Source organism: Phasianus colchicus, chromosome 3 (genome assembly GCF_987193195.1).
Source record: "Phasianus colchicus chromosome 3, bPhaCol1.hap1.1, whole genome shotgun sequence".
Classification (NCBI taxonomy): domain Eukaryota; kingdom Metazoa; phylum Chordata; class Aves; order Galliformes; family Phasianidae; genus Phasianus; species Phasianus colchicus.
The window spans coordinates 74047077-74071110 of NC_143438.1; the positions used below are offsets into that span (position 1 = coordinate 74047077).

Consider the following 24034-nt stretch of genomic DNA (forward strand, 5'->3'; position numbering starts at 1 on the left):
ATTTATTCTTATTTATTCATAACTGAATAAAATAAGTCCAATTTAATTGACAAAGGAGAAGGGTAAGACTTACTGGTACAAATACTCAGGGTATAAATTTAAGTGTAACATCCTTGCGAAAGAGGAAGGACTGGGAAGAGTTAAGAGTACACCAAATTCCTTGCATGAGAACAATATAGTAGATGCAATTTTTATACAGAGATACATCGTGTCTGATGAGGAGACTGTCATAGTTCACAAAGAGAATTGACGTTAACGTATTTACCAATATCATGACAATTTGCAGCCTAAATTATGTGCAGGTAGAGAGTGAATGGCTGTTAAAACAAACAAGCAAGCAAACAAACTTTTGCTGTGAAAAAATTCGGAGTTCAAGCAAATGTGATTTTCACAAGTAAGCTAATTGTGATTTCAATAGGAAATTTATAAGCTTTTCAAATAGATTATCAGTGAGTGACTTACCTGTTTTGCTGTGTAGATGATTTTGCTTCCACTTGTGAAGTTGTCTCAGCAGTTCTCAATTTCCCATATTACTCTGCAAAAAAGATCGTGTCAGTGCTCTGAGCTTGCTTTATGTTCATGGCTACGTGGGTCATCTTTCCATCCTGCCCTAGTCTTGGTACACACCTGAGGCAGCTCAAATCTTATGATGTTAGTAAATCCACATAATCTAAATACTAGAATCATTATATATACTTATTGCATTTCAGAATGTAAAAGAACAGTTCAGAACCATGTAAACATCTAGTTTTAATAACAGCCGGCTTCAGTTTCATAACCTATAAACTGGAGAATGTCTGGTTGAACCTAAGTATTTACTTAGGTATTTTTGTTGTCCAAAAATAGTTTATGAATTAGTGCTGTCTTTTACACTCTAAGAATCACTGATAATGAATGAAGAAAATGTAAATCTTATGTCTTTTTCTTCCCCTCTAAAAGCATTTTTAGGATTAAACTCCCCTTCAATAAATTGTGAGTTCACACTGAATTTGAAAGTGCTATTAACAATAGTTTAATGATGCTTTAAGGAAGACAAAATAGTGTTTTTGAACGTGAAAGGTAATATTTCATGTATTTATACCAGGACAGTTATGATATTATAAATATCTTAATGATATTATAAATAAGATATAAGAGCACTGCAGAGACTATAGGAAAATAGTAGGAAAGGTGATAATTGTTGAAGAATGACAAGTACTTCATCTTGTTTAAGTCATTTTATGCTGAAAACCTGTTGAGCTGTTACTGGTATGCCACTATTATTGGCGTATCTTACATTTCCAAATTCCATATTTTTTAAAATTGGCATTATTAATGCAATTGTTCTGCAAGAAGAAAAAGAAATACAAGTGGCATCTTGCAAGGTTGATCTATGCCAAAGTTAACGTGAATTGTGATTTGGAAAGCTAAACAGTTAAACATTCATGATTTAGAGTTGTTTCTCCTTGTACTATATGTACTGCAAACATCTACTATAATATACACGTGCTGCAAATATGCATAGATAGGTATTGTTTAATATAAAGGAAAATCAGTATTTATTTGTTCCTAATGTTCTATAATATTTCTTACAGAAATTGACTGAATTTTAGGTATGACAACAATGCAAAAATATCCCACCTCAAGTCTGTTTGTCAAACTATAGTCAGTATATCGTGTAGATTTAACCATTATGCCAGTCCTGTATGTCTTAAAGAAGTTGCAGAAAGAAATTAAAGTCAGTGTTCAGTGCAACTCAACCTTGGTATTTCCAGGTGAATTTCTAGACCAACAGAAAATACTGAGTTATTGTATCGCTAAACTAGGTGAACCAACCCATTAGCACACAGTACAGTGCAGGATAAAAGCAATGGTAAGCACAAGATTGTTTACCCTGATGTGTGATAAACCAAGTGCACGTGAAATACTTAAGAAATCAAAATTAAAGATGCTCTTACAGCCAAACAGCCTTAAGTTTTGAGATAAAATTATGTCTACCATGAATCAAAAAAGCATAGAAGTGTTTGGGTTCTGTTGTATTTTGACTTCTTTTTGCTAAACCCCCACTCAGACTTCCACCCCACCCAATTAAACTCTTCTAGCTCTGCTCTTGCTGACTCTTATTTAGAGAAACTCTTTTCCACTTGTTTTTCCTAGAAACATTTGGTATCCAAAAATATCCTGCAGACCTTCCCTTGGAATTGTGCATACTTATCATTTATACAGTCTGTCAACTGTATATTTATACTACGCTCCCTGAATTTGAGTGAATGCTTAAAAAATATAATGAGATTCCTCAGAGTGTCTAAACATTAAACAGTATAAAAATGAAAAACTGATCTTTTAAAGTTTAGGCTTGCTCAGGCTGTTATTTTTGCTGTGGAATTTAAACAATAAAGTTACAAAAGTCATTAAACCAGATGGCATCTAAATGCACAGCTGCAAATTTTAGCTTTGTTTCATTTTATGCTTTTTTTTGACAGGCTAAAATTACTTTATAGTTTATCATTCTATACCTTATCATCACAGGATCATTCTGTTCCAGTACTGCACTGTAAAAGTTCCTTGGTTTATTTGCAGGAAATGACGGTATCGGAGCCCTTGGAGCACGGGGCTACTTTTAAATATCTGGTAACCTTGCTGTAGATGTAGAACATTTCTTGCCTATAGGACTAGAAGAAGGAGGCACCAGGCCAAAGTGTTTGATGTGTGATCTACTGTAATTCCTCTTAGATGTTCTGTGGCTTTTTATGATGAATACACTGCTACCAATCCTAGCCTTGTAGTGGTCCATTTCACTAAAATTTGACCTCCGTAAATGGTTAGAAAGGAGAATTAGAGTAGAACTCACCAGAACCACCACAGTACTTAGTGGGTGTGGAGGAATGCTGTTATTTTGAACACTGAGTATGTACCCACTGGATTTGAAAATACAAATGTTTAAGTAGTTACATAAATCATGTTAAAAAGTATCCTATCACTATCCACCATTGTAAACAGCCATTCCCCCTCCTGTTCATATGCTCTCTTCAAGTACTGGAAGGCCACAATGAGGTCTCCCTTAAGCCTTCTCTTCTACAAGCTAAACAATCTCAGTTCCCTCAACCCTTCCTGGTAATAGAGGTGCTCCAGCCCTCTGATCATCTTAGTGGCCTCGTCTGGACCCGCTCGAAGAGCTCCACGTCCTTCCTGGACAGAGGGCCCAGGCCTGGATGCAGTATTCCAGATGGGACCTCACAACAGCAGAGTAGAGGGGAACAATCACCTCCCTCTCCCTGCTGGCCACCCCTCTTTTAATGCAGCCCAGAACACAGTTGGCCTTCTGGGCTGCAAGTGCGCACCGCTGGCTCATGTCCAGCTTGTCGTCTACTAGGATCCCCAAGTCCTTCTCCATAGGGCTGCTCTCAAGGAAATCTTCCCCCAGTTTGTATAAATACCTGGGATTGCCCTGACCCAAGTGCAGTACCTTGCACTTGGTCTTATTAAACCTCATTAGGTTTTCATGGGCCCACAGCTTCCTCCCTCTTTTTTTGGGGGGGGATGAGGTGGGCTGTTTGGCAGGATGTCAGCCACCTGTGCAAAATATTAAATTTATTTTTCCAGATTTATTCTTCTGTATGTTCAAAGCAAAATCTCCTTTCTCTTATTATTGTAGCTCAATGGAAACCAGTCCTTTTAAAATGGCTTAGGGTGGAAGTAAATATCTGTGCAATTCAATAGTAGTAGTTGGTGAAACTGATCAAGTTAAGGACACAAAGTATATAGCCAAAAGAAAAATGATCAACTGCAATTTTATCAGTTTTCATCTCTGAGCAATTTCATTAAGAACTGGGATTTTGTCTGTATTGTTGTATTTACAAAAAAGCCTGAACAGCTTACAAAGTAATTGTAAGGGAAGACCTGTCTGCTACAGCTTGGCAAGGAACAGCTATGCTAAAAAGTTCTAGTAAAAAGGAAATAGCATATTCTGATAAGATTTCTGAACAAATTTAGATAGTTTTATTATTACTGTTGATACATTCTGTGGAAGACAGAGTTATCTATCAACAAATGGGAAGTCTGTTTTTCTGCTAATCCTGTTTGTTTCATATGTGACTGTTTAATACCTGGCTTGGAGGTATTTACGAGAAACAGCTGTAGCTGTGTGCTGAGCATGACTACCTTCCCTTAGTGTGACTCTCTTCAGGGAATTGATGTATTACTAGAATTCTGCATTGTGGTTCGAATGTCTTGAAGCTCAGGTATCTCAAAAAAGCAGTAAATCAAATTTCTTTTCAAAACATTACTTTTTTAACATATATCTAACATGTCTATATATATGTGTATTTGGGACTCTAAGGAGAATGTCACACAATGACACTCAACTGAACCTTGGTACTCTTCTATTAGACAGTCTGTTCTGGATGGTTGTGGGTCTGGACAATCTGTAGGCAGGTAGATTCTGTTGTCTTTTGATTGTTCCCCAGGCACATTCATGTTTTGAATTATGTCTTAGTGTACATATTAATACATAGTAGAATCTTTTTTTTTTTTTTTTTTTTTAATTTGAAAGCTCTTAGTTCCATATTTTCTCCAATTTTTGCTTATTTTTAAGTTACCTAGAGATCTTAAGCATTTTAACACTTGTACCATTTCTCTCTTAGCCATGATATTCAATCGTAGTTAAAAGAAAGCAAAAGAAACCAAAGTGCCTAAGAGACACAAGTCAGGCATTTAACCAGCATTAGATTAAGACAGAGGGTTATTATCCAAATTATTCCTTTGACCATTGCTTACCTGTATCAATTGTTAGAAACTGCCTAGCACAATCACAAGAAGGTTTTCTTTATGTTTCAGTCACTGCTTGTCTTCTTTTTTCAGCACGGTAATTTCACAAGTAATTTCACTTCTTAAGGTGATTTATGTCTAGTTAAGAAAGTTATAAGCATATGTACGTTATGTAGTTCTAAGTATGGTGGTTCGTGATTACAGTAAGTATTCCATTGGAATTCAATTAATTCCAGCTTCTTCCTCATCTTAGTATAATGTGATGCATTTGTCCATTGTGTAAATGTTTAGAAGTGTTCAGTCATTTTTGTTTTGCTCACGGAACTAGGACTAATGTTTTCACTTACAGGAGTCCTCCAAAACTTAAGCTAAATCCCAGATATTTTGCCACTTTGACTTAGAGGACACCTGCCACGTAGGGAATTCTGTAGGGAAGGCTGGTGCATCTGTCTGTACAGAGCATGACACTAATGAGCTAATAAGGGAAGCTAATAAGGGAGAACATAAGTTTCATTCTTATGAAACAGATGCCTTTGAAGATTACTGTAATATTAAAATGAAAGTGAACAAGATAGCATCACTTGCTAATTAGCAAGGCGTGAAACAGGAGTCATAATGTACTGAGCTTATATTTGCATTTGATAATGGTATTGCTGAGATTAGAATTATATATAGACAGATTCACTTGATAGAATAATGATCTAGACAGAAATTTGATGGCATCCAAACCAGCTGCCAGCAAGTATACTGAGTTCTATTGCAGCTGAGCCAGCCACATGTGGCATAATTCTGAGGGGAAAAAGCAGAGATAGTGAGAAGAGTGTTTGAGAGCCTGCTCTGCTGACCCAGATTAAACTGTTTCCATCATCCCAGAAATCATAAAACACTGTGTTAAGCTACAGATGAGTCTCTGTAGGGACAGATGGCAGGGTGGGAAAGCAAAGCCAAAGTTACTTTTATGAAAGATACGGAACTCAGGCTATTTAGCAGAATTATGTACAAAATTTTAGAAATTTGCCAGGACCTTCCCTTCTGGCCTAAGGATACATTCTTTTCCTTTCTTGCAATAAAAAAAGTTTTATTAGCTACAGCTTTTCTTCAGTTTTAGCGTCCTGATAGCATCTTCCTCCTCCCTACTGCCTTGTTGTGTGCTCTTTTTTTTTTCCTTCTCATTCTCACAAATACATTTTTAATCTCTCCAAACTCAGACAAATCCAAGATGTCTATCATGAACTGCCATGATTCAGAGTTTATTTTATTCATGTTTTAAGAATTGGCCTATGTAGCACCTGTTCTATGATTCTGGGGAAGTTCAGTTTTTCTCCAAGCAGCTCAAGCTTTACATTCTTTGTGGCAATGTCATCGACTTGCTGTAAGAGTGAAGGGGGAAAAAAAAACAAAAGGAATGTTGTAGCTTATAAGAAAGCTGATTTCTGTCAGGGGTTTTATGGATGAAAGCTCAGCACTTCGAATGCCCAGTGTTGTCATCAGAGATGCCCTGGGTTTATGTATTTCTCTCTGCCCTTAAGATCATGTGGCATCTCACTTTAAATGGAGCATCCCACTGCTTCCCTAAAAAACAGTTGTTTCACATTTCCCCTATTGTTACATGTTCAGTGGCCTTGTTGGGGAGAATAAGTTAAGAAAGTGTATTGAATGGGATGGGAAAAAGGCAGTTAAGGAGCACAATGTCAGTGATTTCAGCACCACCAGTTCGGTCACCATAGCACAGTACAACAAGATGCCACTGGTTTTGCCCCAATAAAGTTGAGGGTATTTTTTGATCCAAGCTTACTGTCTGTTTCCTTTGCTATTAGAATAGGAAACATATGTTGCCATCAGGGCAGAACCTCTCATTTGGTTGTGTAGATTTGTCATCTCTGCACCTGGAAAGGGAAGTGAGCACACAGAGATCTATTGAGCGCTGACAGAAATTACCTGTTAGGTGTGAACTCTGTGAATATTTCTTAATTGCGACATAATGCTCAGACTTTAAATGCCATTTTCCTGGCTTATTTACTTTTTTTGTAGGTCTCAGATGAGTTATAAGTGAATAGATTTAACTTTTTTACAGTGAGTCCCAGAATTTTGCCTGTTCAGCAGTGTGTAGTAACTGGTTCAACATGGGCTGTTTCTTTTATAAACATGCAAAAAGACAAACCCAGACTAAATTTAAAAAGAAAAGCATTTCTTTTCTTTTCCTGTTGCATGCTTATGTTCCTCTTTGCTTATGATCTTACTATTATTACTATTATTGATCAACTGTGCTCTACACCACCTGCTGAAAGATTTAGGTGGGATAGTAAGATTGTATTCAGAAGAGAGAAGCAATTAAAATCATAACTCCTCCAGCACATTTCAGCTGGTAATACTGCTTTTATTCTATAGGTAGAGAAGTCATTAATCTGTTTACTCTTTTCTCTGATTTATTTGCTGTAGGGATTTTGAAAGCTACAGAATGAGAAAGACTGCAGAGCTCATTCATAGCGTCTGTGATTAGGTCAACTGTGCTTTATTTTAACTTACTTTCATCCTTCTAAAAAGGTATACCTTTAATTAAATGGGGGGTGTACTTAAAAAGATGGTTGGTAAAGAAAGCCACAAGTGTGTGGTCATGTGGATGTCTCTGTGTGTATTTGGGGGAAAAAAAAAGCTGTATTTTGAATCTTGCATGAATTTGGCAGCATGTACTTTCTGAAAGCAATGATGAGTTTAATCAAAATGTCAAGTCATTGGTAACTACTGCTGGTAGATTACATATTTGTATCTTGCAAATATCTTTAAATGCGTGACCTGTAGAAAATTTCAAAGATGCATCAAAAGGAGCAGAAGAAAAGGGTTGTATTATATAGACATTGTTAATAGTGGAGCAAAATGCAGTTTTTATACAAGCATGAAGGTGTTAAGCTGTGATATCCCACAGCATTACAGACATTATCCAGTCCTTGAGATCTTACAATATTAATTGGATGAAGTAAAAGAAAATTTCCAATAAACGTATCTTGTACTAGCCTTGCAATGCACCAGTACCCTGTGTCTGAATAGTAGCACTATGTATTTTGCTGTAGCTAAGTGTGTTTGCCAAAGAGTGATTTCATTGTTTTTTATATTTAAATAAGTAATTTATGAGGGGAAGAAAGCTGTTGTCACAATGTGGAGTTTCAAATTGATGCATGCAGCCAAATTTCATTCTAGGAATTCAGTACACCAGGTCATGGTTCTGTTGAACAAGGCTAAGGAATGCAGTTCTCTGTGCAGCTTAATGCAAGTTCTCAAACTCCTCATAAAAGAATGAATGGAAAATACTCTTTACTGTTAAGTATAGGAGAGAATGATTCATTATGCAGATGAAATTATCATGTTCTGTATTTTGTATACTTATGCATTTTTAGTAAAATATGCAATTTGGTGCTTTACTTTCAGTAATATTTCAGAAAACATATATTCCTATATTTATTTGCATTAAGAAAGTATGCAAATAGATGCTGTGTCATACAGTAATCTACAAAAACATAACTACATACAAGTTTATGAAATAATGCCTTGAAAGTATAGTAAAATATGCTTGTGGTTAGATCTCTTTTTGTGCAAAGCTGACAAACACATTCCTAAGTTTTAAGAAAACACTTTTAATTTTGAAGTACCACTACTGACATAATGTATTTTCAGTGTATTCAGCTGAGCATTTTAGACAGGATTAGGGCTACAGAACAGTATGATCACACATCCTCAGAAAGAGCAACTTGGCAAAACTGTTGGCTTTCCTGCAATTTGGATGCCTCTATTAATATCCACCATATTAAATAATAAATTATCTAATTGCTACCATATTCTATCAGCAGTTTCAACCGTGTTTGGGTTTGGACAGCAGTGGGACTGAATTTTGAATTTGCTCACACATCTCTGGATTGCATACCAATACCTATAGCTTGCATCAGTGCATGCATCACAGTTTGTGCTGCTTTAATCCTTATTTATTTTTAGATTGTTAATTTCAATGGTTATATGAATAGCAAAATTACTAAGTTCTCTGTGGAGACAGCTTATATTTACAAAATGACAATTCTGATATAAGACAATAACTAAAATGGAATAGTACATTGGATGGCATAAGCAAGCTAAAAACTGAGACTTCAACTCATTAAAAATAGACTACAGTGTGACTGGATCATAAATTCAATGCAAAAATAATTAGGTATCAATGTGTCCTAGCTTGTTAAAAAAAAAAAAAAATCCAGTTTTGCTTTTTATTATGTTATAAAATGAGCATTGTGGATAAAATGCTCTTGCTGCCAATGAAGAAAGAGCATGATGATTTATTGAAGGTTTACTTGTGTTAGGAGAAGGCAAATCGAAATAGTAGTCCACTCCATATCTGTTGTCTAGTACTGGTTACTGGTTAGAACAAAAGCTGTCTTGAGTGTTCTGCTGAATCTTGGTGTGTCTGTTCCCCAAGCTTGGCTGGAAATAAAAATATTCTGTTAAATCTAATGGAGTACAGTTTTGCATAATCTACAAATAATGTAGTTCACTCAAAAATGCTTTTTTTTCTTCTGAGAAGAATTTTTGTGACACAGCACTTTGCTGAAATTCTATGTTAAGAAGGTATTTTCCATTGTCTTGAAATGCTGTTTTTAATTTTTATTCTTTCATATAAGTTTGAACAATTATCTTGCAGTAAAGTTGTTTGTTATACTGGTATGCAGCTATTCTTTTTGAAGACTTGAATAAGACATCCTTATAAGATAATAAGAAGTACCTGCTTTGCTGTAAGGCTGCTTATGTGGACCTGATTGAAAGTCCACTGAAGTCAGTGGATTGATCTCATATCGATTTTGGTGACCTGACTAAACTTTGAAATGTGTTTATTTGTATATCTCTCATTCAAATCCATAGTGTAAATGCAGCTGAATACTTTTGAAGACTTAGACTTAAACTAATGCTTAAATGTAACTGGGAGTGCCAAAACTGACACCTAACTTTTGATATTTTTGTGTCTTTTCTTAATTTTCTTTTTAAGCAAAATTTGTTCATAACATTTTTTAATCCAATTTTGACCTTAATACCTCATTGCTGTATATGTTGCAGCTTGTTCTGAAGTGCCACTTTTTTGTGTTGACATTGCAGGAGAGCACTGAATCTCGGAATACTTCGAGACCCTGGATCTGAGGTTGAAGACAGACAATATCAAATAGACCTTCAATCTATAAACATTGGTACTGCTCACTGGAATCAGCTGAAACCAGAAAAAGAAAATGGAAAAGGAGGGATTTTGCCAGAGAGTGAAAGGAATTCTCAAAATCCAGCACTTGAATGGAACATGGCCAGTAGGTGAGAACTTTTTTTTTTTTTTAAACTTACTCTCTACTACAGTTACACAGCACAAACATTGCAGATACCATTTACAGTCTGAATCAGCTAGTTCTGTATTGTCTTTTTGCTCTGCAAGCACATTTGCAGGGAGTTTTGGATTATGCATTTAAAGTGAATATTGCCATTATTGTTATGCTGTAATTGCTGTCTAGTTATTGTGTCTTTTTTTTTTCTATTATAAGCTCATTTCTTAGTGGCTTACTGTTATGTCCATAAAAATAACTTCAGGGCTGAGACTTGGCATTCAGCATCTTGGTCTACAAGCAACAGGAGGTTTTGTTTTTGTTTTTTAACTTCTTTTGTTTGTATTTTTACAAAACTTGAGTAAAACCAGCTTAGACATTTTTAAGTTAGAGGAGGATGAAGTAGAACATTTCCTATTGGTTCTGAACTGGCTTTTTTTTGCACTTCTGTAACTAAAACCAGACAATTTTTAGACGGAGATACTTCAAGTGAATTTTTGTTGTTGTATTTTGTGTGATACACAAGCGAGGTGCTGCCCTCTAGTTAAACTAGGACTGAAAGATAAAGCCTACTTAGTATTTTAAGTTTTTAGATTTAAAATTATGAAAGGGTAGTTTATTTTTTCTGACTTGAAGCTTCTGAATTTTTGATTCTAGCTTTAATATGCTTTTTATACTCTATAAGTTCATATTTATTTAAAACTGAATTGTTATAAGTTATGTAGCAGTCAGAGTTGTCTTTTAGACAGACAGGAATAAGGTTTGATAGCAAAAAGCAAGTTTTCAGAGGTCATTTTGAGTTCTGCCAGAAGAAGCCTATTGGCCTACACTTTTTTTCCCTTGATTTAGAAGCCCTTTGTCTTGAAAAAACAACCCAGTCTTTATGAAATGTATGCACAACTTTGTGGCTCCCAAGATACAGTGAATTAGGGGGTATGTTCCTGAAAGTAATGTAGAAAAGTGGGGGAATCATTAGGAAGGAAAAAAATTGAGTTATTGCTGGTTTAATTTTCAAGAAAAGGGGAGATGACAGGAATCTGAGAGGTCTTCCTGAAAGTGAGGCAAGCTGTAGCAAAAGAAGCTCCATGAGGATGGCATGCAGCCTAAGGTTTCTAAGTGATGAGTTGATGAAAGACTGAAAGAGCATATAAGGCCCCTCTGGAGGAGTATGTGCAGGAAGAGGATGTGACCAATAATAAATTCCAGTTTATCACTAAAATACAGAGGGCAGTACAAGTAAATCTAACCAAAGCAATGGTATAAACCACAAGGAAGTGACTGAATACAGATAACAATTTAAACACGGTGCTATTATTGGTTCTTCCTTTATATGATCACCTGGTTCTTTCCTGACATCCAATGATTTACTTCTGTATTTATTACTAAAACAATTGCATAGACAACTTTGGATTTAAATTTTTCAAAATGTATGCATGATCCCTAGATGTTTGGCAAGTTGCCCATCAAGTTCCTTCTCACTAAACAAAGTAGGGCTACTGGCACTTTCAAGAGATGGCATTAACCTCCAGAGGTCTTCTGTCCAATCTGAGTTGAGCTAACATTAGTAAACCAGCTTGGTACTGACTATTCTTCCCCTTTCTGTTGGTGACTGGAATCACATTGCCAGAAGTCTTTGGTCTGAGCTTTATGGTTCTAGGATTTTGATAGGAAATTCAGTGGGATTGCTAAAAAGTTATAGAGATAAGAATATGGAAAGCAGCTGTTACAAACAGTCAAAGTTCACCTTTTTGTATAACTGCTTGGATATTCTTTTTCTCAGCAGACTTCTTAAGTAAAATTTTATTACAATATATTTGACAAGTAAGTAAGTTTTTGAAATTGCTTTTAAATGAATTTTCTACTTCTCTTAATTTAAATCAGTTGTAATTAAATACATTAGCTTTTTCTTTTTGGCATACAGTATTGTATTTTAATTCCAGCTTGAATTTATTTAAAGAAAAAGCTGGTATGAGTGTTGTCTTGTCCTTTTGGCTTAAATTTTTACACATTTACTATAGTCCTTTTTCAGAATGTTCACATTTTTGCTTTTTAGTTGGCAGTCAGCTTTGCTGCATCTGGGTCTATTTTATGATCTGTGGAAATGTTGTGCTGAGAACTGGAAGAACCCATATTGAACTTTGCCATCCTTTGAGATGTTTCCAGCATGAACCAAGAGGGTGGCTGCATGGTGTTTTACATGGTGCTTAGTGTTTTCAGGGTGACATTTATCTCAAGATTTACTGTAATTATTATAGGAGTTTTATTCTTTGACCTACTTGCAGTACTGCTTTCTTTTTTAAGTCTTTATTTTCATTAACATGTTTAATCTGGAACATAATGATTTTTACTGAGTTATTTTAGTTTCATACTATCATTAAATGTACTACTCTTTGTTTTTACTTATCATTTAGATCCAGTATTATGATTCATTAGTTTAACTGGGTTTAAAATTCTTTTCTGAGATCTGTTTCTCTCTTACTTAGCTAATTTGTTAATGCTTAGATGATACGTGGTGCAGTATAGAATCCAATATATATCCAAGCATTTGACATGAAATTGATTACTTCACTGAAAACTCCAGCATGGGCAATAGCCTTTTATTTGCATTCCCATTTCTAGAGGTACTACTATATATTTGTTTAAAAAAATAAATATCTATTAAAAAACCTAAATTATATTATTTTGTAATTCAGCTGTGTGGGTTGAAATCTGATTTTATTTTTAAAAACTTAAAAGAAAACCAAATTATTCAAAATATAAAATTTATGTGTATAATGCAAACAAATATTTGAAAGGTTTTGACATAATTTATCATTTAAATGCTTAAGCAATGTTTACACAGAAAGTAAATCCTTCAGATTTTCCCACCACTTGTTCTGGAGCTGAACATTTCTAGTAATATCTCATGGTTTTGAATTATTACTATGATTAATTTTTAAATTATATAATCTAATTCGAAAAGAAAGTAATGTTGCTTTGAGATTAAGTGTTAAATGTTTCGTGGAGATTAGTGTAGAAATGTTCAAGAAGGGCTATTCTGGAGTGCTGAGCTGCCTGGTGCCTCTGAAGGACACTGCAGAAATAAAGGGGGAACCTGGAGCTCTGGGGAGGGGAGCTGGGGGTGTCCTTGCTCAGAAAAACCTGTCCAAATACCAAGCAGTATGGAGGATCAGCAACAGTAACTCTTCCCATTATGACATGTTTATCCTTCACTGTAGATGTTATAAAAAGCTCCCTAATGGTGCAATATATAAAAAGAACACTAGAAACAGTCAGACAGTTCTAATAAGGTTATGTACAAATGAAACCTGTCCACGTTTATTCCCTTTACCAAACAGCATGTGGGGAACTGGGAATACTTAACCAAAAGAAGTTTCCTTGATTGAAAACTGCTTTTTCAGCTTGCAGATCTCCTCCTCCCTCTCCCTCCCCTCAATGGAAAAAACAACAGCCCTAAAGGAAATAAAGAAATACATCCTCTCCTGAGGCCTCGCCCCCATCCCTGTGCAATCCTTCCACAGCTCCCAGCAGCAACTTCTGCTTCCTGCAGCCTGAATAAACTCTGTTAGAAAAAAAAAAAAAAAAAAATTAATTGAGCTTAAAAGCATTACTTCTCTGTGTGGTAATGAATTGAGTGTGGCAATATACTGCATTACAGTTCTGTCCTTGGCATTTGACCATCTGGAACAGCTCTCTGCAGCTCTCATTGAGTATGTCAGGAAGCCAATGATCTGTTGTATGAAACTGAACAAAATACCACTCTTGCTTTGCAAGGATCCTAAGAAATGTTTCCTGCAGATTTTTCCTTGAATAGTTCTCATTTTCATGCTTTTTTGGAAAGTTGAAGTGCAGCTTTCCAAATTCTAATAAAGAAGACCAAGAAAGTGATCATCAGTAGATCTGTGTCTGGAGAAATAGGGACCTTTCCCTGTGAATAAAATAATTCTTGTGAAATAAAATACGTTTGCATTCAGGCTCGTATCTCAGTTGCTGTTTTTACTGTATCTGAAGTAATGTTTGTATTCATTCTGTTCAAAGCGTAACTCAGTAACAGAGTACATTATTTCCTTTATTAATCCACAGCATAGAAATGTTGCACATCATACTTAATGAGATGAAAATTAGTTTTACTGAGATATAATTATTTAACAATAGTTATTCTGAATGGCCGGAGGCTGTGTGTTTGTTTATTGTCTACTTTTGGTCAGTAAGTATTCCTCAAAGGGTTGTAATGCTAATTCTCTGCCTTGTGATGAGTCTTTGCAACACATCACAGAGATGTAAGGATGTGAATTGTTGTACCTATTGTGAGATGGAGTTTGGAGGCAGGATGGTGCTCATTTTCACAGGTTTCATTAGTTGTTAGATATCCCATTGCATTTGTGGATCAGGAATTAACTGATTTATACAACTATAATGGAAGCCTACAAGAGAAAACTCTTTTTAAGTCCTACATTAGCATGCTAATTATGACATTTTCAGTTTGCATGCCTCGTGCTGCTAAGGAAGACTATCTGATTATGTGGGATATTAGACGCTACTACTTTAATTTTGGTTTTCAAGTTATGGAACTCTGTGTGAGAATTCATCTTTCTGTAGACAGTAAACTTACATGGCATAAAAGAGCTTTTCGACATAATTCATGTATCTGATGTAGATGTCTCCGTTCATTGCAGGGGAGATGGACTAGATGACCTTTAGAGGACCCTCCCAATTTAAATGATTCTGTTGGTTGGTTCCTATGTGATGTGCTTTTTAAGTATATAAGCACTCGAACTCTAGTTTAAGTGAAGTATCATTAAAAAAAAAAGAAGATATTTAAAAATAAGGCACGTATTTCCAAGTTTCATATCTAGCCCATGTTTATTTCTTTCTGGCTTGTATTTGCTGCTTGTTAGAATTATTTCTTTTCCACATGAAAAGACCAGGTTATATTACTTATTTGCATTTCCATGACACCATTATACCTCTGATTATTGCCATGTCATCTCTTTGGCAATCCTTCCTCCTTATATAAATTCAAAGTGCTCCTGAGTGCATGTAATCAAATGATGATGACTTGATCTGACGTAGTCTAATGTTGTTGCTTTGGTTATGAAATTCTGTTCGTCACATTTCTTTTTCTTATCTTCACAATGTTTTCTGTCATATTAATCATTAGATATGTCTTTGCTTTCAAGATACTTCCAGACTTCTGTGTCTATGAATTTCCCCTTTCACGTCTTCCTTCATTTGCTTTAACTCATCTACACTCACTGCTCATTAAACCTCATCACACCAGTTACCAGGGCCCCACATTGAATTTTTGAGCACTTCCTTGCTCATTCCTAGATTATCTTACAGGTTTAATTTCTTGTAAACACTCACAAGTGTCTTCTTTCAAATGCTTAAAAAAGAAGTAAACCAGCTGTATTAGAGTACAATAGAAAAAATCATAAAATAGTGATTAGATTGCCACTGTACTGGTACTTTTACGTACAGTGCTGTTAGCTGTTCCTTTTTCCTTCCCAATCTGAACTGTAAGCCTTTGAGAACATTTTTCTCCTGTGTTTTCACAGTGTGGACCTGTGGTTGGTATTCAGTGTCCATGTAATTATTCTGATACAGCCTAAATTTAGAACTAAACATAAGGCACCTCCAAATCTTTTTGCTGCCTTATTGTCCTGTGTTAACATATGGACTTTGAAATGTGCAGGACTTCTAAGTGTAGAAGATCAACTGCTTTAACATCTCTAAAAGTACTAGCTTTTTCCTTTTTTTTCCCCCCCTTCTCTCCAAGACAAATATATAACAGATGCACAAATGAACCATGGAATGAATGTGCTGCAGACACAGAGCCATCATTACACTCTTCACAATCAAGTTTTTTCATAAGCTCATGTGGCGTACACCTGTGTTAAGTTAACGGTGCACTTAGGTGCAGTGTGGAAGACTTAATAATTCAAAGTGGAATTTGTTTCTTTGTTCCTTTTGTGCACTTTCTCATATCCTTTCCCCTCGTTATTTAGTGTGCTCAGTATGCCTTCTGTTTGTACTTACAATTATTTTGCTAATGCTTGCCTGAGCTTCAAATTCACCATCTAGAAATGGAGAAACTATAAGTAGAGCAGGACAGAAATACCACATAAGGGTTATTTAAAATAATGATATAAAAATCAGCGGTCAATCTCTATTACCAGAAGAGTTATATAAGATGCAGTGCATTGCGTACCTGCTCGGGTAATGTTTGAAAATTAAGAAATGGGTATATCTGTAAGCTTGAAAAATTGAACAGTGACTGGAAAGAGCCCGTTGTAGCTTTGGGCGTGTAACATGTTGTTATAGCTGTGTTTCATACTTATGAATCATACTTAGTAGCAGTTTTTTGTGCCATCACGTGGAAATTTTTCATAGAATAGATCTACTCCTTAGCTCTTTCGTTTTCCTCAGAAACAAAGGCATTTCTTTCTCATCTTTCTGTGAAGGGGAAATAGTAACTGGGAAGAAAGCCATCTGGTTTAAATTTAGAAGGAAGGTGATGGCAGAGAGAAAAGCATTTGTTGACCTGGCAAAATCTAAGACCGGTTTCTCAGTTAAAGATGTATACTAACCAACAAATGGTCTGCTTTCTAATTTGAGGATCTAATTAAGACCAGTTTGGCTTCAAAAACTATCTCTGCAGACCAGCAGAGCAACAGGTGACCCAAAATATTAAAGATTTTACTGGTGGATGGTAATTTTCCCAGTGACAAATCAGGTTACTTTTATTAGTACTGTGTGAGGAACTTGACAGGGGAAGTCATTGAAGCAAAAGTTTCTTACACCTGTACTCTGTAGCATCTGCCAGTTAACTTCTATATACTCTTGTCCTAAGTAAATTTCAAAGCCTACTATATGTTATAAGGATACTTAAGTAAACTCTTAGTGAAATTTGAAGTATCAAAATAATAAAGGCAGTAAACTGTCATCTATAGACATGTTTGTTGCTGGAAATATAACTAAGTCTGACTTTCAGTCACACTGTCATATCTATTTTATTTTGTTTTTGCTTAACTCTCAGCCTACAAACCGTCAGCATTTGAGATTGCATGCATTTCAACAGAATCCTTTCCAGAACATACAGCTGAGTGAACAGTAGCTTCTTGATAATTTCTAGAGTTCTCCTTGGGGTATCTGGCATTTCTATAAGTTATGAGAGGTAGAAAGAATTACTAAAAATCTATGTTGATGGAAGGACTCTGCCAGTTTGAACTGTGTCTTCTTTTAAGGTCTGAGCACCATCTTGATCTCATTACATCTTTTTTTTTTTTCTTGATCAGAGGCTCTCACTTGGCACTTTATGGCAATAGATTTTAACCTGACCCAGAAGATTCTGGCCATTTGACACGTGTTATCATAAGCTATTAGTGATCTGTACATAATGGGCTTGTGCTTCTAGGCTTAGTTTTTTGGTTAAAGCATTTAGGAATTCAAATATGATTCAGGATGTTTTTTCATAAAATGAGACAGGAATGTTTGAAAAATACTGTTAATAAAGCTTATGGTTTTGTTCAAATGATTTTTTAAAGTTCAGTTAAGCAATAGAAAACTCAATGTCAGATTCATCAGTTGTCTAACTGGAGATGGATTGAAGAGTATTAGTGTTTAAACATAGTTCTTTCAGGAAATGGAAGCCTGCATTCAGGTTTGTATTTAAGATGATTTACGATGACAATATTTAATGCTCAATGAGGTAGCTATCAAAAAAAACCAAACTACTGGTGAAGCAGTTTTGTGCTGCATGCTGGATGTAAAGATAAGTAAAAGAAGTTTTTGCCGCTCAAAATTCGTAACGTGCTTTAATCTTATCTTGCCTCTCTTTAGCATAAGACGGCATCAGGAGAGGAGAGCCATTTTAACTCCAATTTTAACAGATTTCACAGTTCGAATAACTGCTGCTCCTGCAATTATTTTTACAAAAATTGATGCTCCAGAGAATTTACACCCAGAGGTTAGTATAAAATTTGGATAATCTTAAAATTTTACTGTTTTGCTATTTTAATCGTGTAGGTGTTGCTAAGTTTTCAAACACAGACATCACAAACTGCAAGGAAAAAAAGTCTTAATTGTTAATTGTAGTGTCTTTTCTCTGCTGGATAAAAAATTTGAGAAAGAACTTTGATTTTAAGGACAGCCTGTCCAGGTAAGCCTGTTTGCAATACAGAAAATGGGCGTCCTTAAAAGAGTTTTGATGAAAAGGTGTTGAGAAGAGGTGCATTACAAAACATTGTATTTGCAATCGTCTCACAAAAAAACCTGAAAATATGATCTATATATTGTCTGGAAGACACAATTTGATCTGTGTTCTTTTTAGCCAGGCTTTCAAGCCTACAGATTTCCACAAATTATCTACTCCCCAGTCATCAGTGTGAGAACTTCAAGTTATTTCAGATTTAACAATCACTTTTACCAGTCTATGGGTCAACTTGTTCATGAGTAGTCTGTGAAGCATGTTGCACAAATAAGGTATTGGCTCTCTTTTTGGTATAGTTTAGAGTTCAAAAATGTAAAACATTTTATATAAGGGAGGCGCCAGTAAGTTTTTGTCAGCTCACAAGGAATATTTTTCATGATAGCTACCTCCTGGAAAGAACAGACAAACCTAGTGCAGAAATACAAAGGGTATTAGGTTTGTGTTACAACAATGTAGTAGATTTGTACAGTTGGAAAACAGATAATGCATATGGAAAGAAAAAATTCTCAACTTAATGTTTTATGTAAAGGGTCATCACAAATGCAGATGAAAAATGTCAAACAAAAATGAAGAAAAAATAAATCTGAACTTTACTAATCCTAATATTCATGAATTCCAATGTCTTTGCTACTGAAATTTGTCTTATTATCTATTCACCAGATGACATTCTCTGATGGAGAGGTCTAGTTTCGATTACCTAGAGCTTAAACACTGTGCACTTACTTCTCATGAGAAGTAATGGGAAGTATGGGAAACAACCCTTCTGGACTGATTCTGTTTTTCTTCTCTTTCTTGCCAGCAATAGGAAAGATGTTTTCTTGTGCTAGATAACATCAATAGAATAGAGACCATACAGCTAACTTTGGCAAGGTTTGTCTGGTTTATGGTCACAGAGAAACCAGGTTGGTTATCACTGAGTTCCAGTTCCTGATTTACATGATTTCACTGTAAAACAAGTAGAGTTTATGTTCCATCAAAAGTAAAATGTTTCTACGTGTATTCATTGCCAAAGAAATAAAAACCAAAATCTGATAGTCCACTATTTGATACTACCAATAAATGGAAACAAGACCTCACACGAGATGCTTTCCTTGCAAAATATAATAGTTATGTACGCTGTGGAAAGCAAAGAATATTCCACATTCTTGTTTAGAATGCTGAAATGCCACACTCTAGTAAACATCAATACTATATATCAGTGCTGAAACATAGACTACAGCAGTGGAGCATAATACACTTACACAGAAGCTGAAAATTATTTGGTCAGTAGCTGCTATCTGATATTTTCCCTTCATTTCTCCATAGGAAATTTTGGTATGTGGTCATTCTTTGGAGGTCAATGTGACAACAAATCTGGATTTCTTCCTCAATGTGGCTCAAGTACAACTTCTTCAGCAGCTGGTAGAAGCCAACATGATTGGACTGGAACCTTCCGGTACCATTAATGAGGTAGGTTTTTCCCTAGTTGCAGGTAATTTCTCTTTACAATACTGCAGCAGATGTTCACATCATCTCCAGTGACAAAAGTTGTGCAGGTAAGTGAAATACATGTTTTATTGCTGTTTTTTTGGTCAGTCTTAAAATGCATTCTAATGTTATAACAATAGAGTGTTACACTAGTAAGAATGTCATTCAGTAAATTAGACTGAGGTTAATTTGCAACAGCTTTTGTGCAAGACTAATTATCTCAGTAAATGATAGAAGAAATAATTTTAAAGCAAGTTTTTGACAATGTTTCATTTTACTGAAACTTTGGCATTTTCTCATTAGTTCTGTGTTCACATATGTATACACTAACTATATGCTTCATTAAAACCAGCACAATATAAAATATTCCCTATGCCTCATAACCACTACTTATATTAATTTTTTTTCTCTCTAGTTCATAGAATTCAATCATTCTCTGGATCTTCTTGTGCTTATTCAGTGAGTGAGATAACGGTACACGAGGGATACTTTATCTTCAGAATAATTAATATTTCCTTTTTATTTATTTATTTTTCCTGGAATCTTGTAGTGTTCAGCATCTCTGAATTTGTAAGGCAAGACACAACTCTTCCTTTCCAAAAATCTAGCTAATGAGAAGCTGGAGAAACTTTTCCTTTTTCCTGCCCACACGGATTCTGCATCAATGTGTGTGTGGATGGAAGTGGGAAATAATTTAGAGGAGCCAAACTGCTTATATTCCTCTCTCCTCATCCTGTCAAATCCCAGAAGTTGTTTGTAGCCTGCTAATCTCTGTATCACATCATACTCCTTCTCCTTTATCCCTTCCAAATCATGGAGTAAATAAAGGTTGTTTTTTTTACAGTTGTTGAAATATGAAAGTTATAGTAATGAAATGCAATCTGTCTTTGTCTTCCTTGGATACTTTGCAGACACAGGGCCTCTTTTGGATATGAACATTATAAATAAGTATGTATGGGAATATCTTTAATAATTCGTGAAGCAGTGTTTTCCCATTGTCAGCAGAATGGAGAGAATCAGATTAACCCTACATTTGTATAGGTGCCAAGAACTTTAATTTTGAGTTGGCGCTGTACAGAAGTGCTGCACAACTGATGTGGACCATATAAATTTATAAGCAGTTTACTAAGTTATATCTGTAAGCTTTTGGTTGACTACAACCCAAGATATTTATTTGTTCTTCATTATAATCTTCCTTGCATTTTTTAGGTCCTTGTAATGAGTAACAGAATATTTCTGTTTCAAGGTGCTGCTTGCTTCCTCATTAATAAGTTTAAAACTGTATCTTGACTCACTGTACTGATAATTTTAAATCCAACGTTGTGCTTGTTTACTCATCAATCTATTTCTCTCTTCACTATCCTGCAGTTAAATGTGCCCATATGAAGGCACCCCATTTTATTATCTTCATATTGTTGCTTTAGTCAGCAGAGTGAAACATAATACACTGTATGCTGTTCTTTTCATTTCAGTGAACCAAGTAAGGAGCCCACACAGAACTATTCATACTTCACACCTGCTTATTATTTCTTTGCAAGAATCAAAACATAGTTTAGGTTGAAAGGCATCTCTGGTCACCATTCTTTTGCTTGAAGCAAGAGTACTAAAGTCAGGCTTTCCAGTGCACCTTCCAGCAATTCTTTCTGTATTTCCTGGTCAGAGGTTGCATTACCTCTTTGGGTAACTTTTCTGTGATTAACTCTCAGTATGGCAAATCTCTATATCCATTTTGCTTGATAAAGGTATTAACCATCGCCTATCAGTGTTTCATTTCAGAATCCAAAAACAACAAGATTTCATTCATGGTTTATCTAAATACAGTTTTGTTGGAGGCATTAGCTGTGCTTTGATGGATTGACACTGATACTGGACTTTTTGCATTTTAGTCACTATTTAAGCAGAACTAGCAACTGAAATTCTTAGTGATTTATGAACTTAAGTAAATTAGGAGATTAGCAAACTTTAATGAAATCTTATAGATTTCCAAAATGAAGCTAAAAGTGGTAACTAGAAACAACATTAGAAGTAGCTAACTGTGGAAGTTGGAAGAATAAAGAGAAAATACACTGGATACATACTGGCTTTGATTACCATTGGAAAAATGTTTTTCATCTGTATTGAAGGAGAAAAATAGGGAAAAAAAGTTCTGTGAGTGTTTGAGGGAGGGAAGCAGCACTAATGCTGTGAAAAAACCTTACATTTTCCCAAATATATTATTAGATCAAATCCTGAGGATTGTTGAGCAAACATAAACATTATTAATCTTAGTTACAAAACTTGATTTAACTTGAAGTTCTTGGTAAATAAAAAGATTAAGTAATTGTCTCTTGCCTCAAAGATACTATACACCGTGTTGCTCCCTTTTATGTTTTGGTTACATATATATAGGTAGTTATCAAATTGGAACTTTGAGTTTAATCTTTAAAAGTGTGATTTCCAAATGGCTTGCATTTGGTGGTTTATAGAGCAACGCTGTAAGGAATAGTGTAGACAAAAATAATAAAGAAGTGATGATTTATGTGTAATCTTTCTCTTAAGTGCTTTAATATTCTGTGAAGAATTTCATGCCAGGTCTGCACTGCGGTGTTTTCACTTACAGTAAGCCCTAATTTTACACTCTCTTATAAATTCATCTTTGATGTACAGTATACCTATTATACTGACTTCTTCATAGAGTATAGTCTATTGTTGCAAAGAATACTGCTTTGATCTGCTTGGCAGTTTTAAAGTATGGACGCATATGTGGTGTATGATGAATTACTTGAGGGGTAAAGAATGTTGCTGCCTTTTCATAATTATTCACCATTTTAGAATTAATATATGCCAAAATCTTGCAAGAAGAAGATATAATACTTGCACATGGAGAGCAGAAACAGAAGTGCTAGGAAAAGAAATATGAGAGTGAAGTGTATTTAATATACTGTATTTCTTCAGGATGCATCTAAGATTATAGGTGAAATTTTAATAAAAGGGCTATTCTCTTGAAGAAAAAAGCTTCCTCTAAAAGTTTCTTAACCTTAGAAGTTTAATATTCTGGTAAAACTCTCTCAGTATAAACAATGATTGGTTTTAATGCTGATTAGTAATAGAACAGGTGAGTTCCCAAGGAGTTGCTTAGTCTGGCAAATCCATTTCCTGATGTCCGTCATTTAGCACCTGGAGATTTTTGGCAAGACAGCATCTATTTGTCATACAAGCATTTAGAAGTGGAAAATACAAGAACTCCTCTTTGAAAAAGAAATGAAATACAAAACAACACTTTTTGTGGTCTGCTCCTTTTAATATAGACATACATGGATAACATATCTTCCTGCAAGTCAGTATATCTTCTACTCCTGAATATAAGTATTGGCCATTGAGATCATTAATCTGTTTTTGGTTGGTTTTTGTTTTGTTTTGTTTTGTTGTTTTGTTTTTTGTTTTGTTTTGTATTAATTACTTCTCTGTAAGCCTCAAAGTAAAGCTAGACATGTGGAAAAATATTATTTCCACACAAATATTAATTTTGGTTAAACTCAACCTAAAGAGTGTTCCTGTTTAATTACTGTCTACTTTGAGGTAATGATGACTATTGTTATATACAGAAAATGCAGTTATTTTCTATCTTCTCTGAAGAACTTTAGAGATATTTTAAAATCCTTACTTTGTCTTCAGAATGTTTTTATACGGATTATGGCTTCAGGTGAGAAAACAGCTGCACTAGTGAATACAAGATGCTTGCTTATTAAATGGAATGGAAATTAAGTATCTGAAATCTTCTGCAGAAGATGTCACCTGAAGTTTTCACCCACTCTTTGTCTTCTGGTAGTGTATTTCCTCCTAACCCCTCCATCCCTATTTGCCATATAGTCTTGTTTGTTTATGTTCTGCTTGCTTGCTTGCTTCAGTAGGCTTTAAGTTTGTACCTATTCTACAGAATTGAATGTCACACAGGTAGCTAATGTAGTAATACAGTAATGAAAACAAGTGTAATGTATTTTTTGAAACAGTCACAGGCATATGTGTCATCTTTTCCATCCATCATTATTTTCACATTCACAAGTTTTTAATTGCAGTGATGAATATAGTACTCAACAATCAACTGTTGCAAGTATGGAAGTATTTGCACACAGCAGACTTAAAAACTGAAAAACAGTCTCTGTTTTGGATCCTTCTAAGATCTCTCTAACATTCTGTTATTTCTGCCATCTGAGCAGTGAAAAAAGCTTCCAGAATTCTTCAGCTTACTTGCTGTTACTATACTTATGTGTTGTTAGTGATTAGAATACAGCAG

The 24034-nt window shown here is 35.1% G+C and overlaps 1 protein-coding gene across 8 annotated transcripts in view; it reads left to right on the forward strand.

The window, feature by feature from the left end:
• The window catches only part of VPS13B (vacuolar protein sorting 13 homolog B), a 410907-nt gene that overhangs the window by 254470 nt on the left and 132403 nt on the right, over positions 1–24034 (forward strand). For all 8 annotated transcript variants that reach the window (XM_090137834.1, XM_031591056.2, XM_090137833.1 and 5 more), the window contains 3 exons: positions 9874–10077; positions 17925–18051; positions 19600–19743. In XM_090137834.1, the coding sequence (XP_089993960.1) occupies positions 9874–10077; positions 17925–18051; positions 19600–19743 (475 nt within the window). The remainder of the gene's footprint in view (positions 1–9873; positions 10078–17924; positions 18052–19599; positions 19744–24034) is intronic.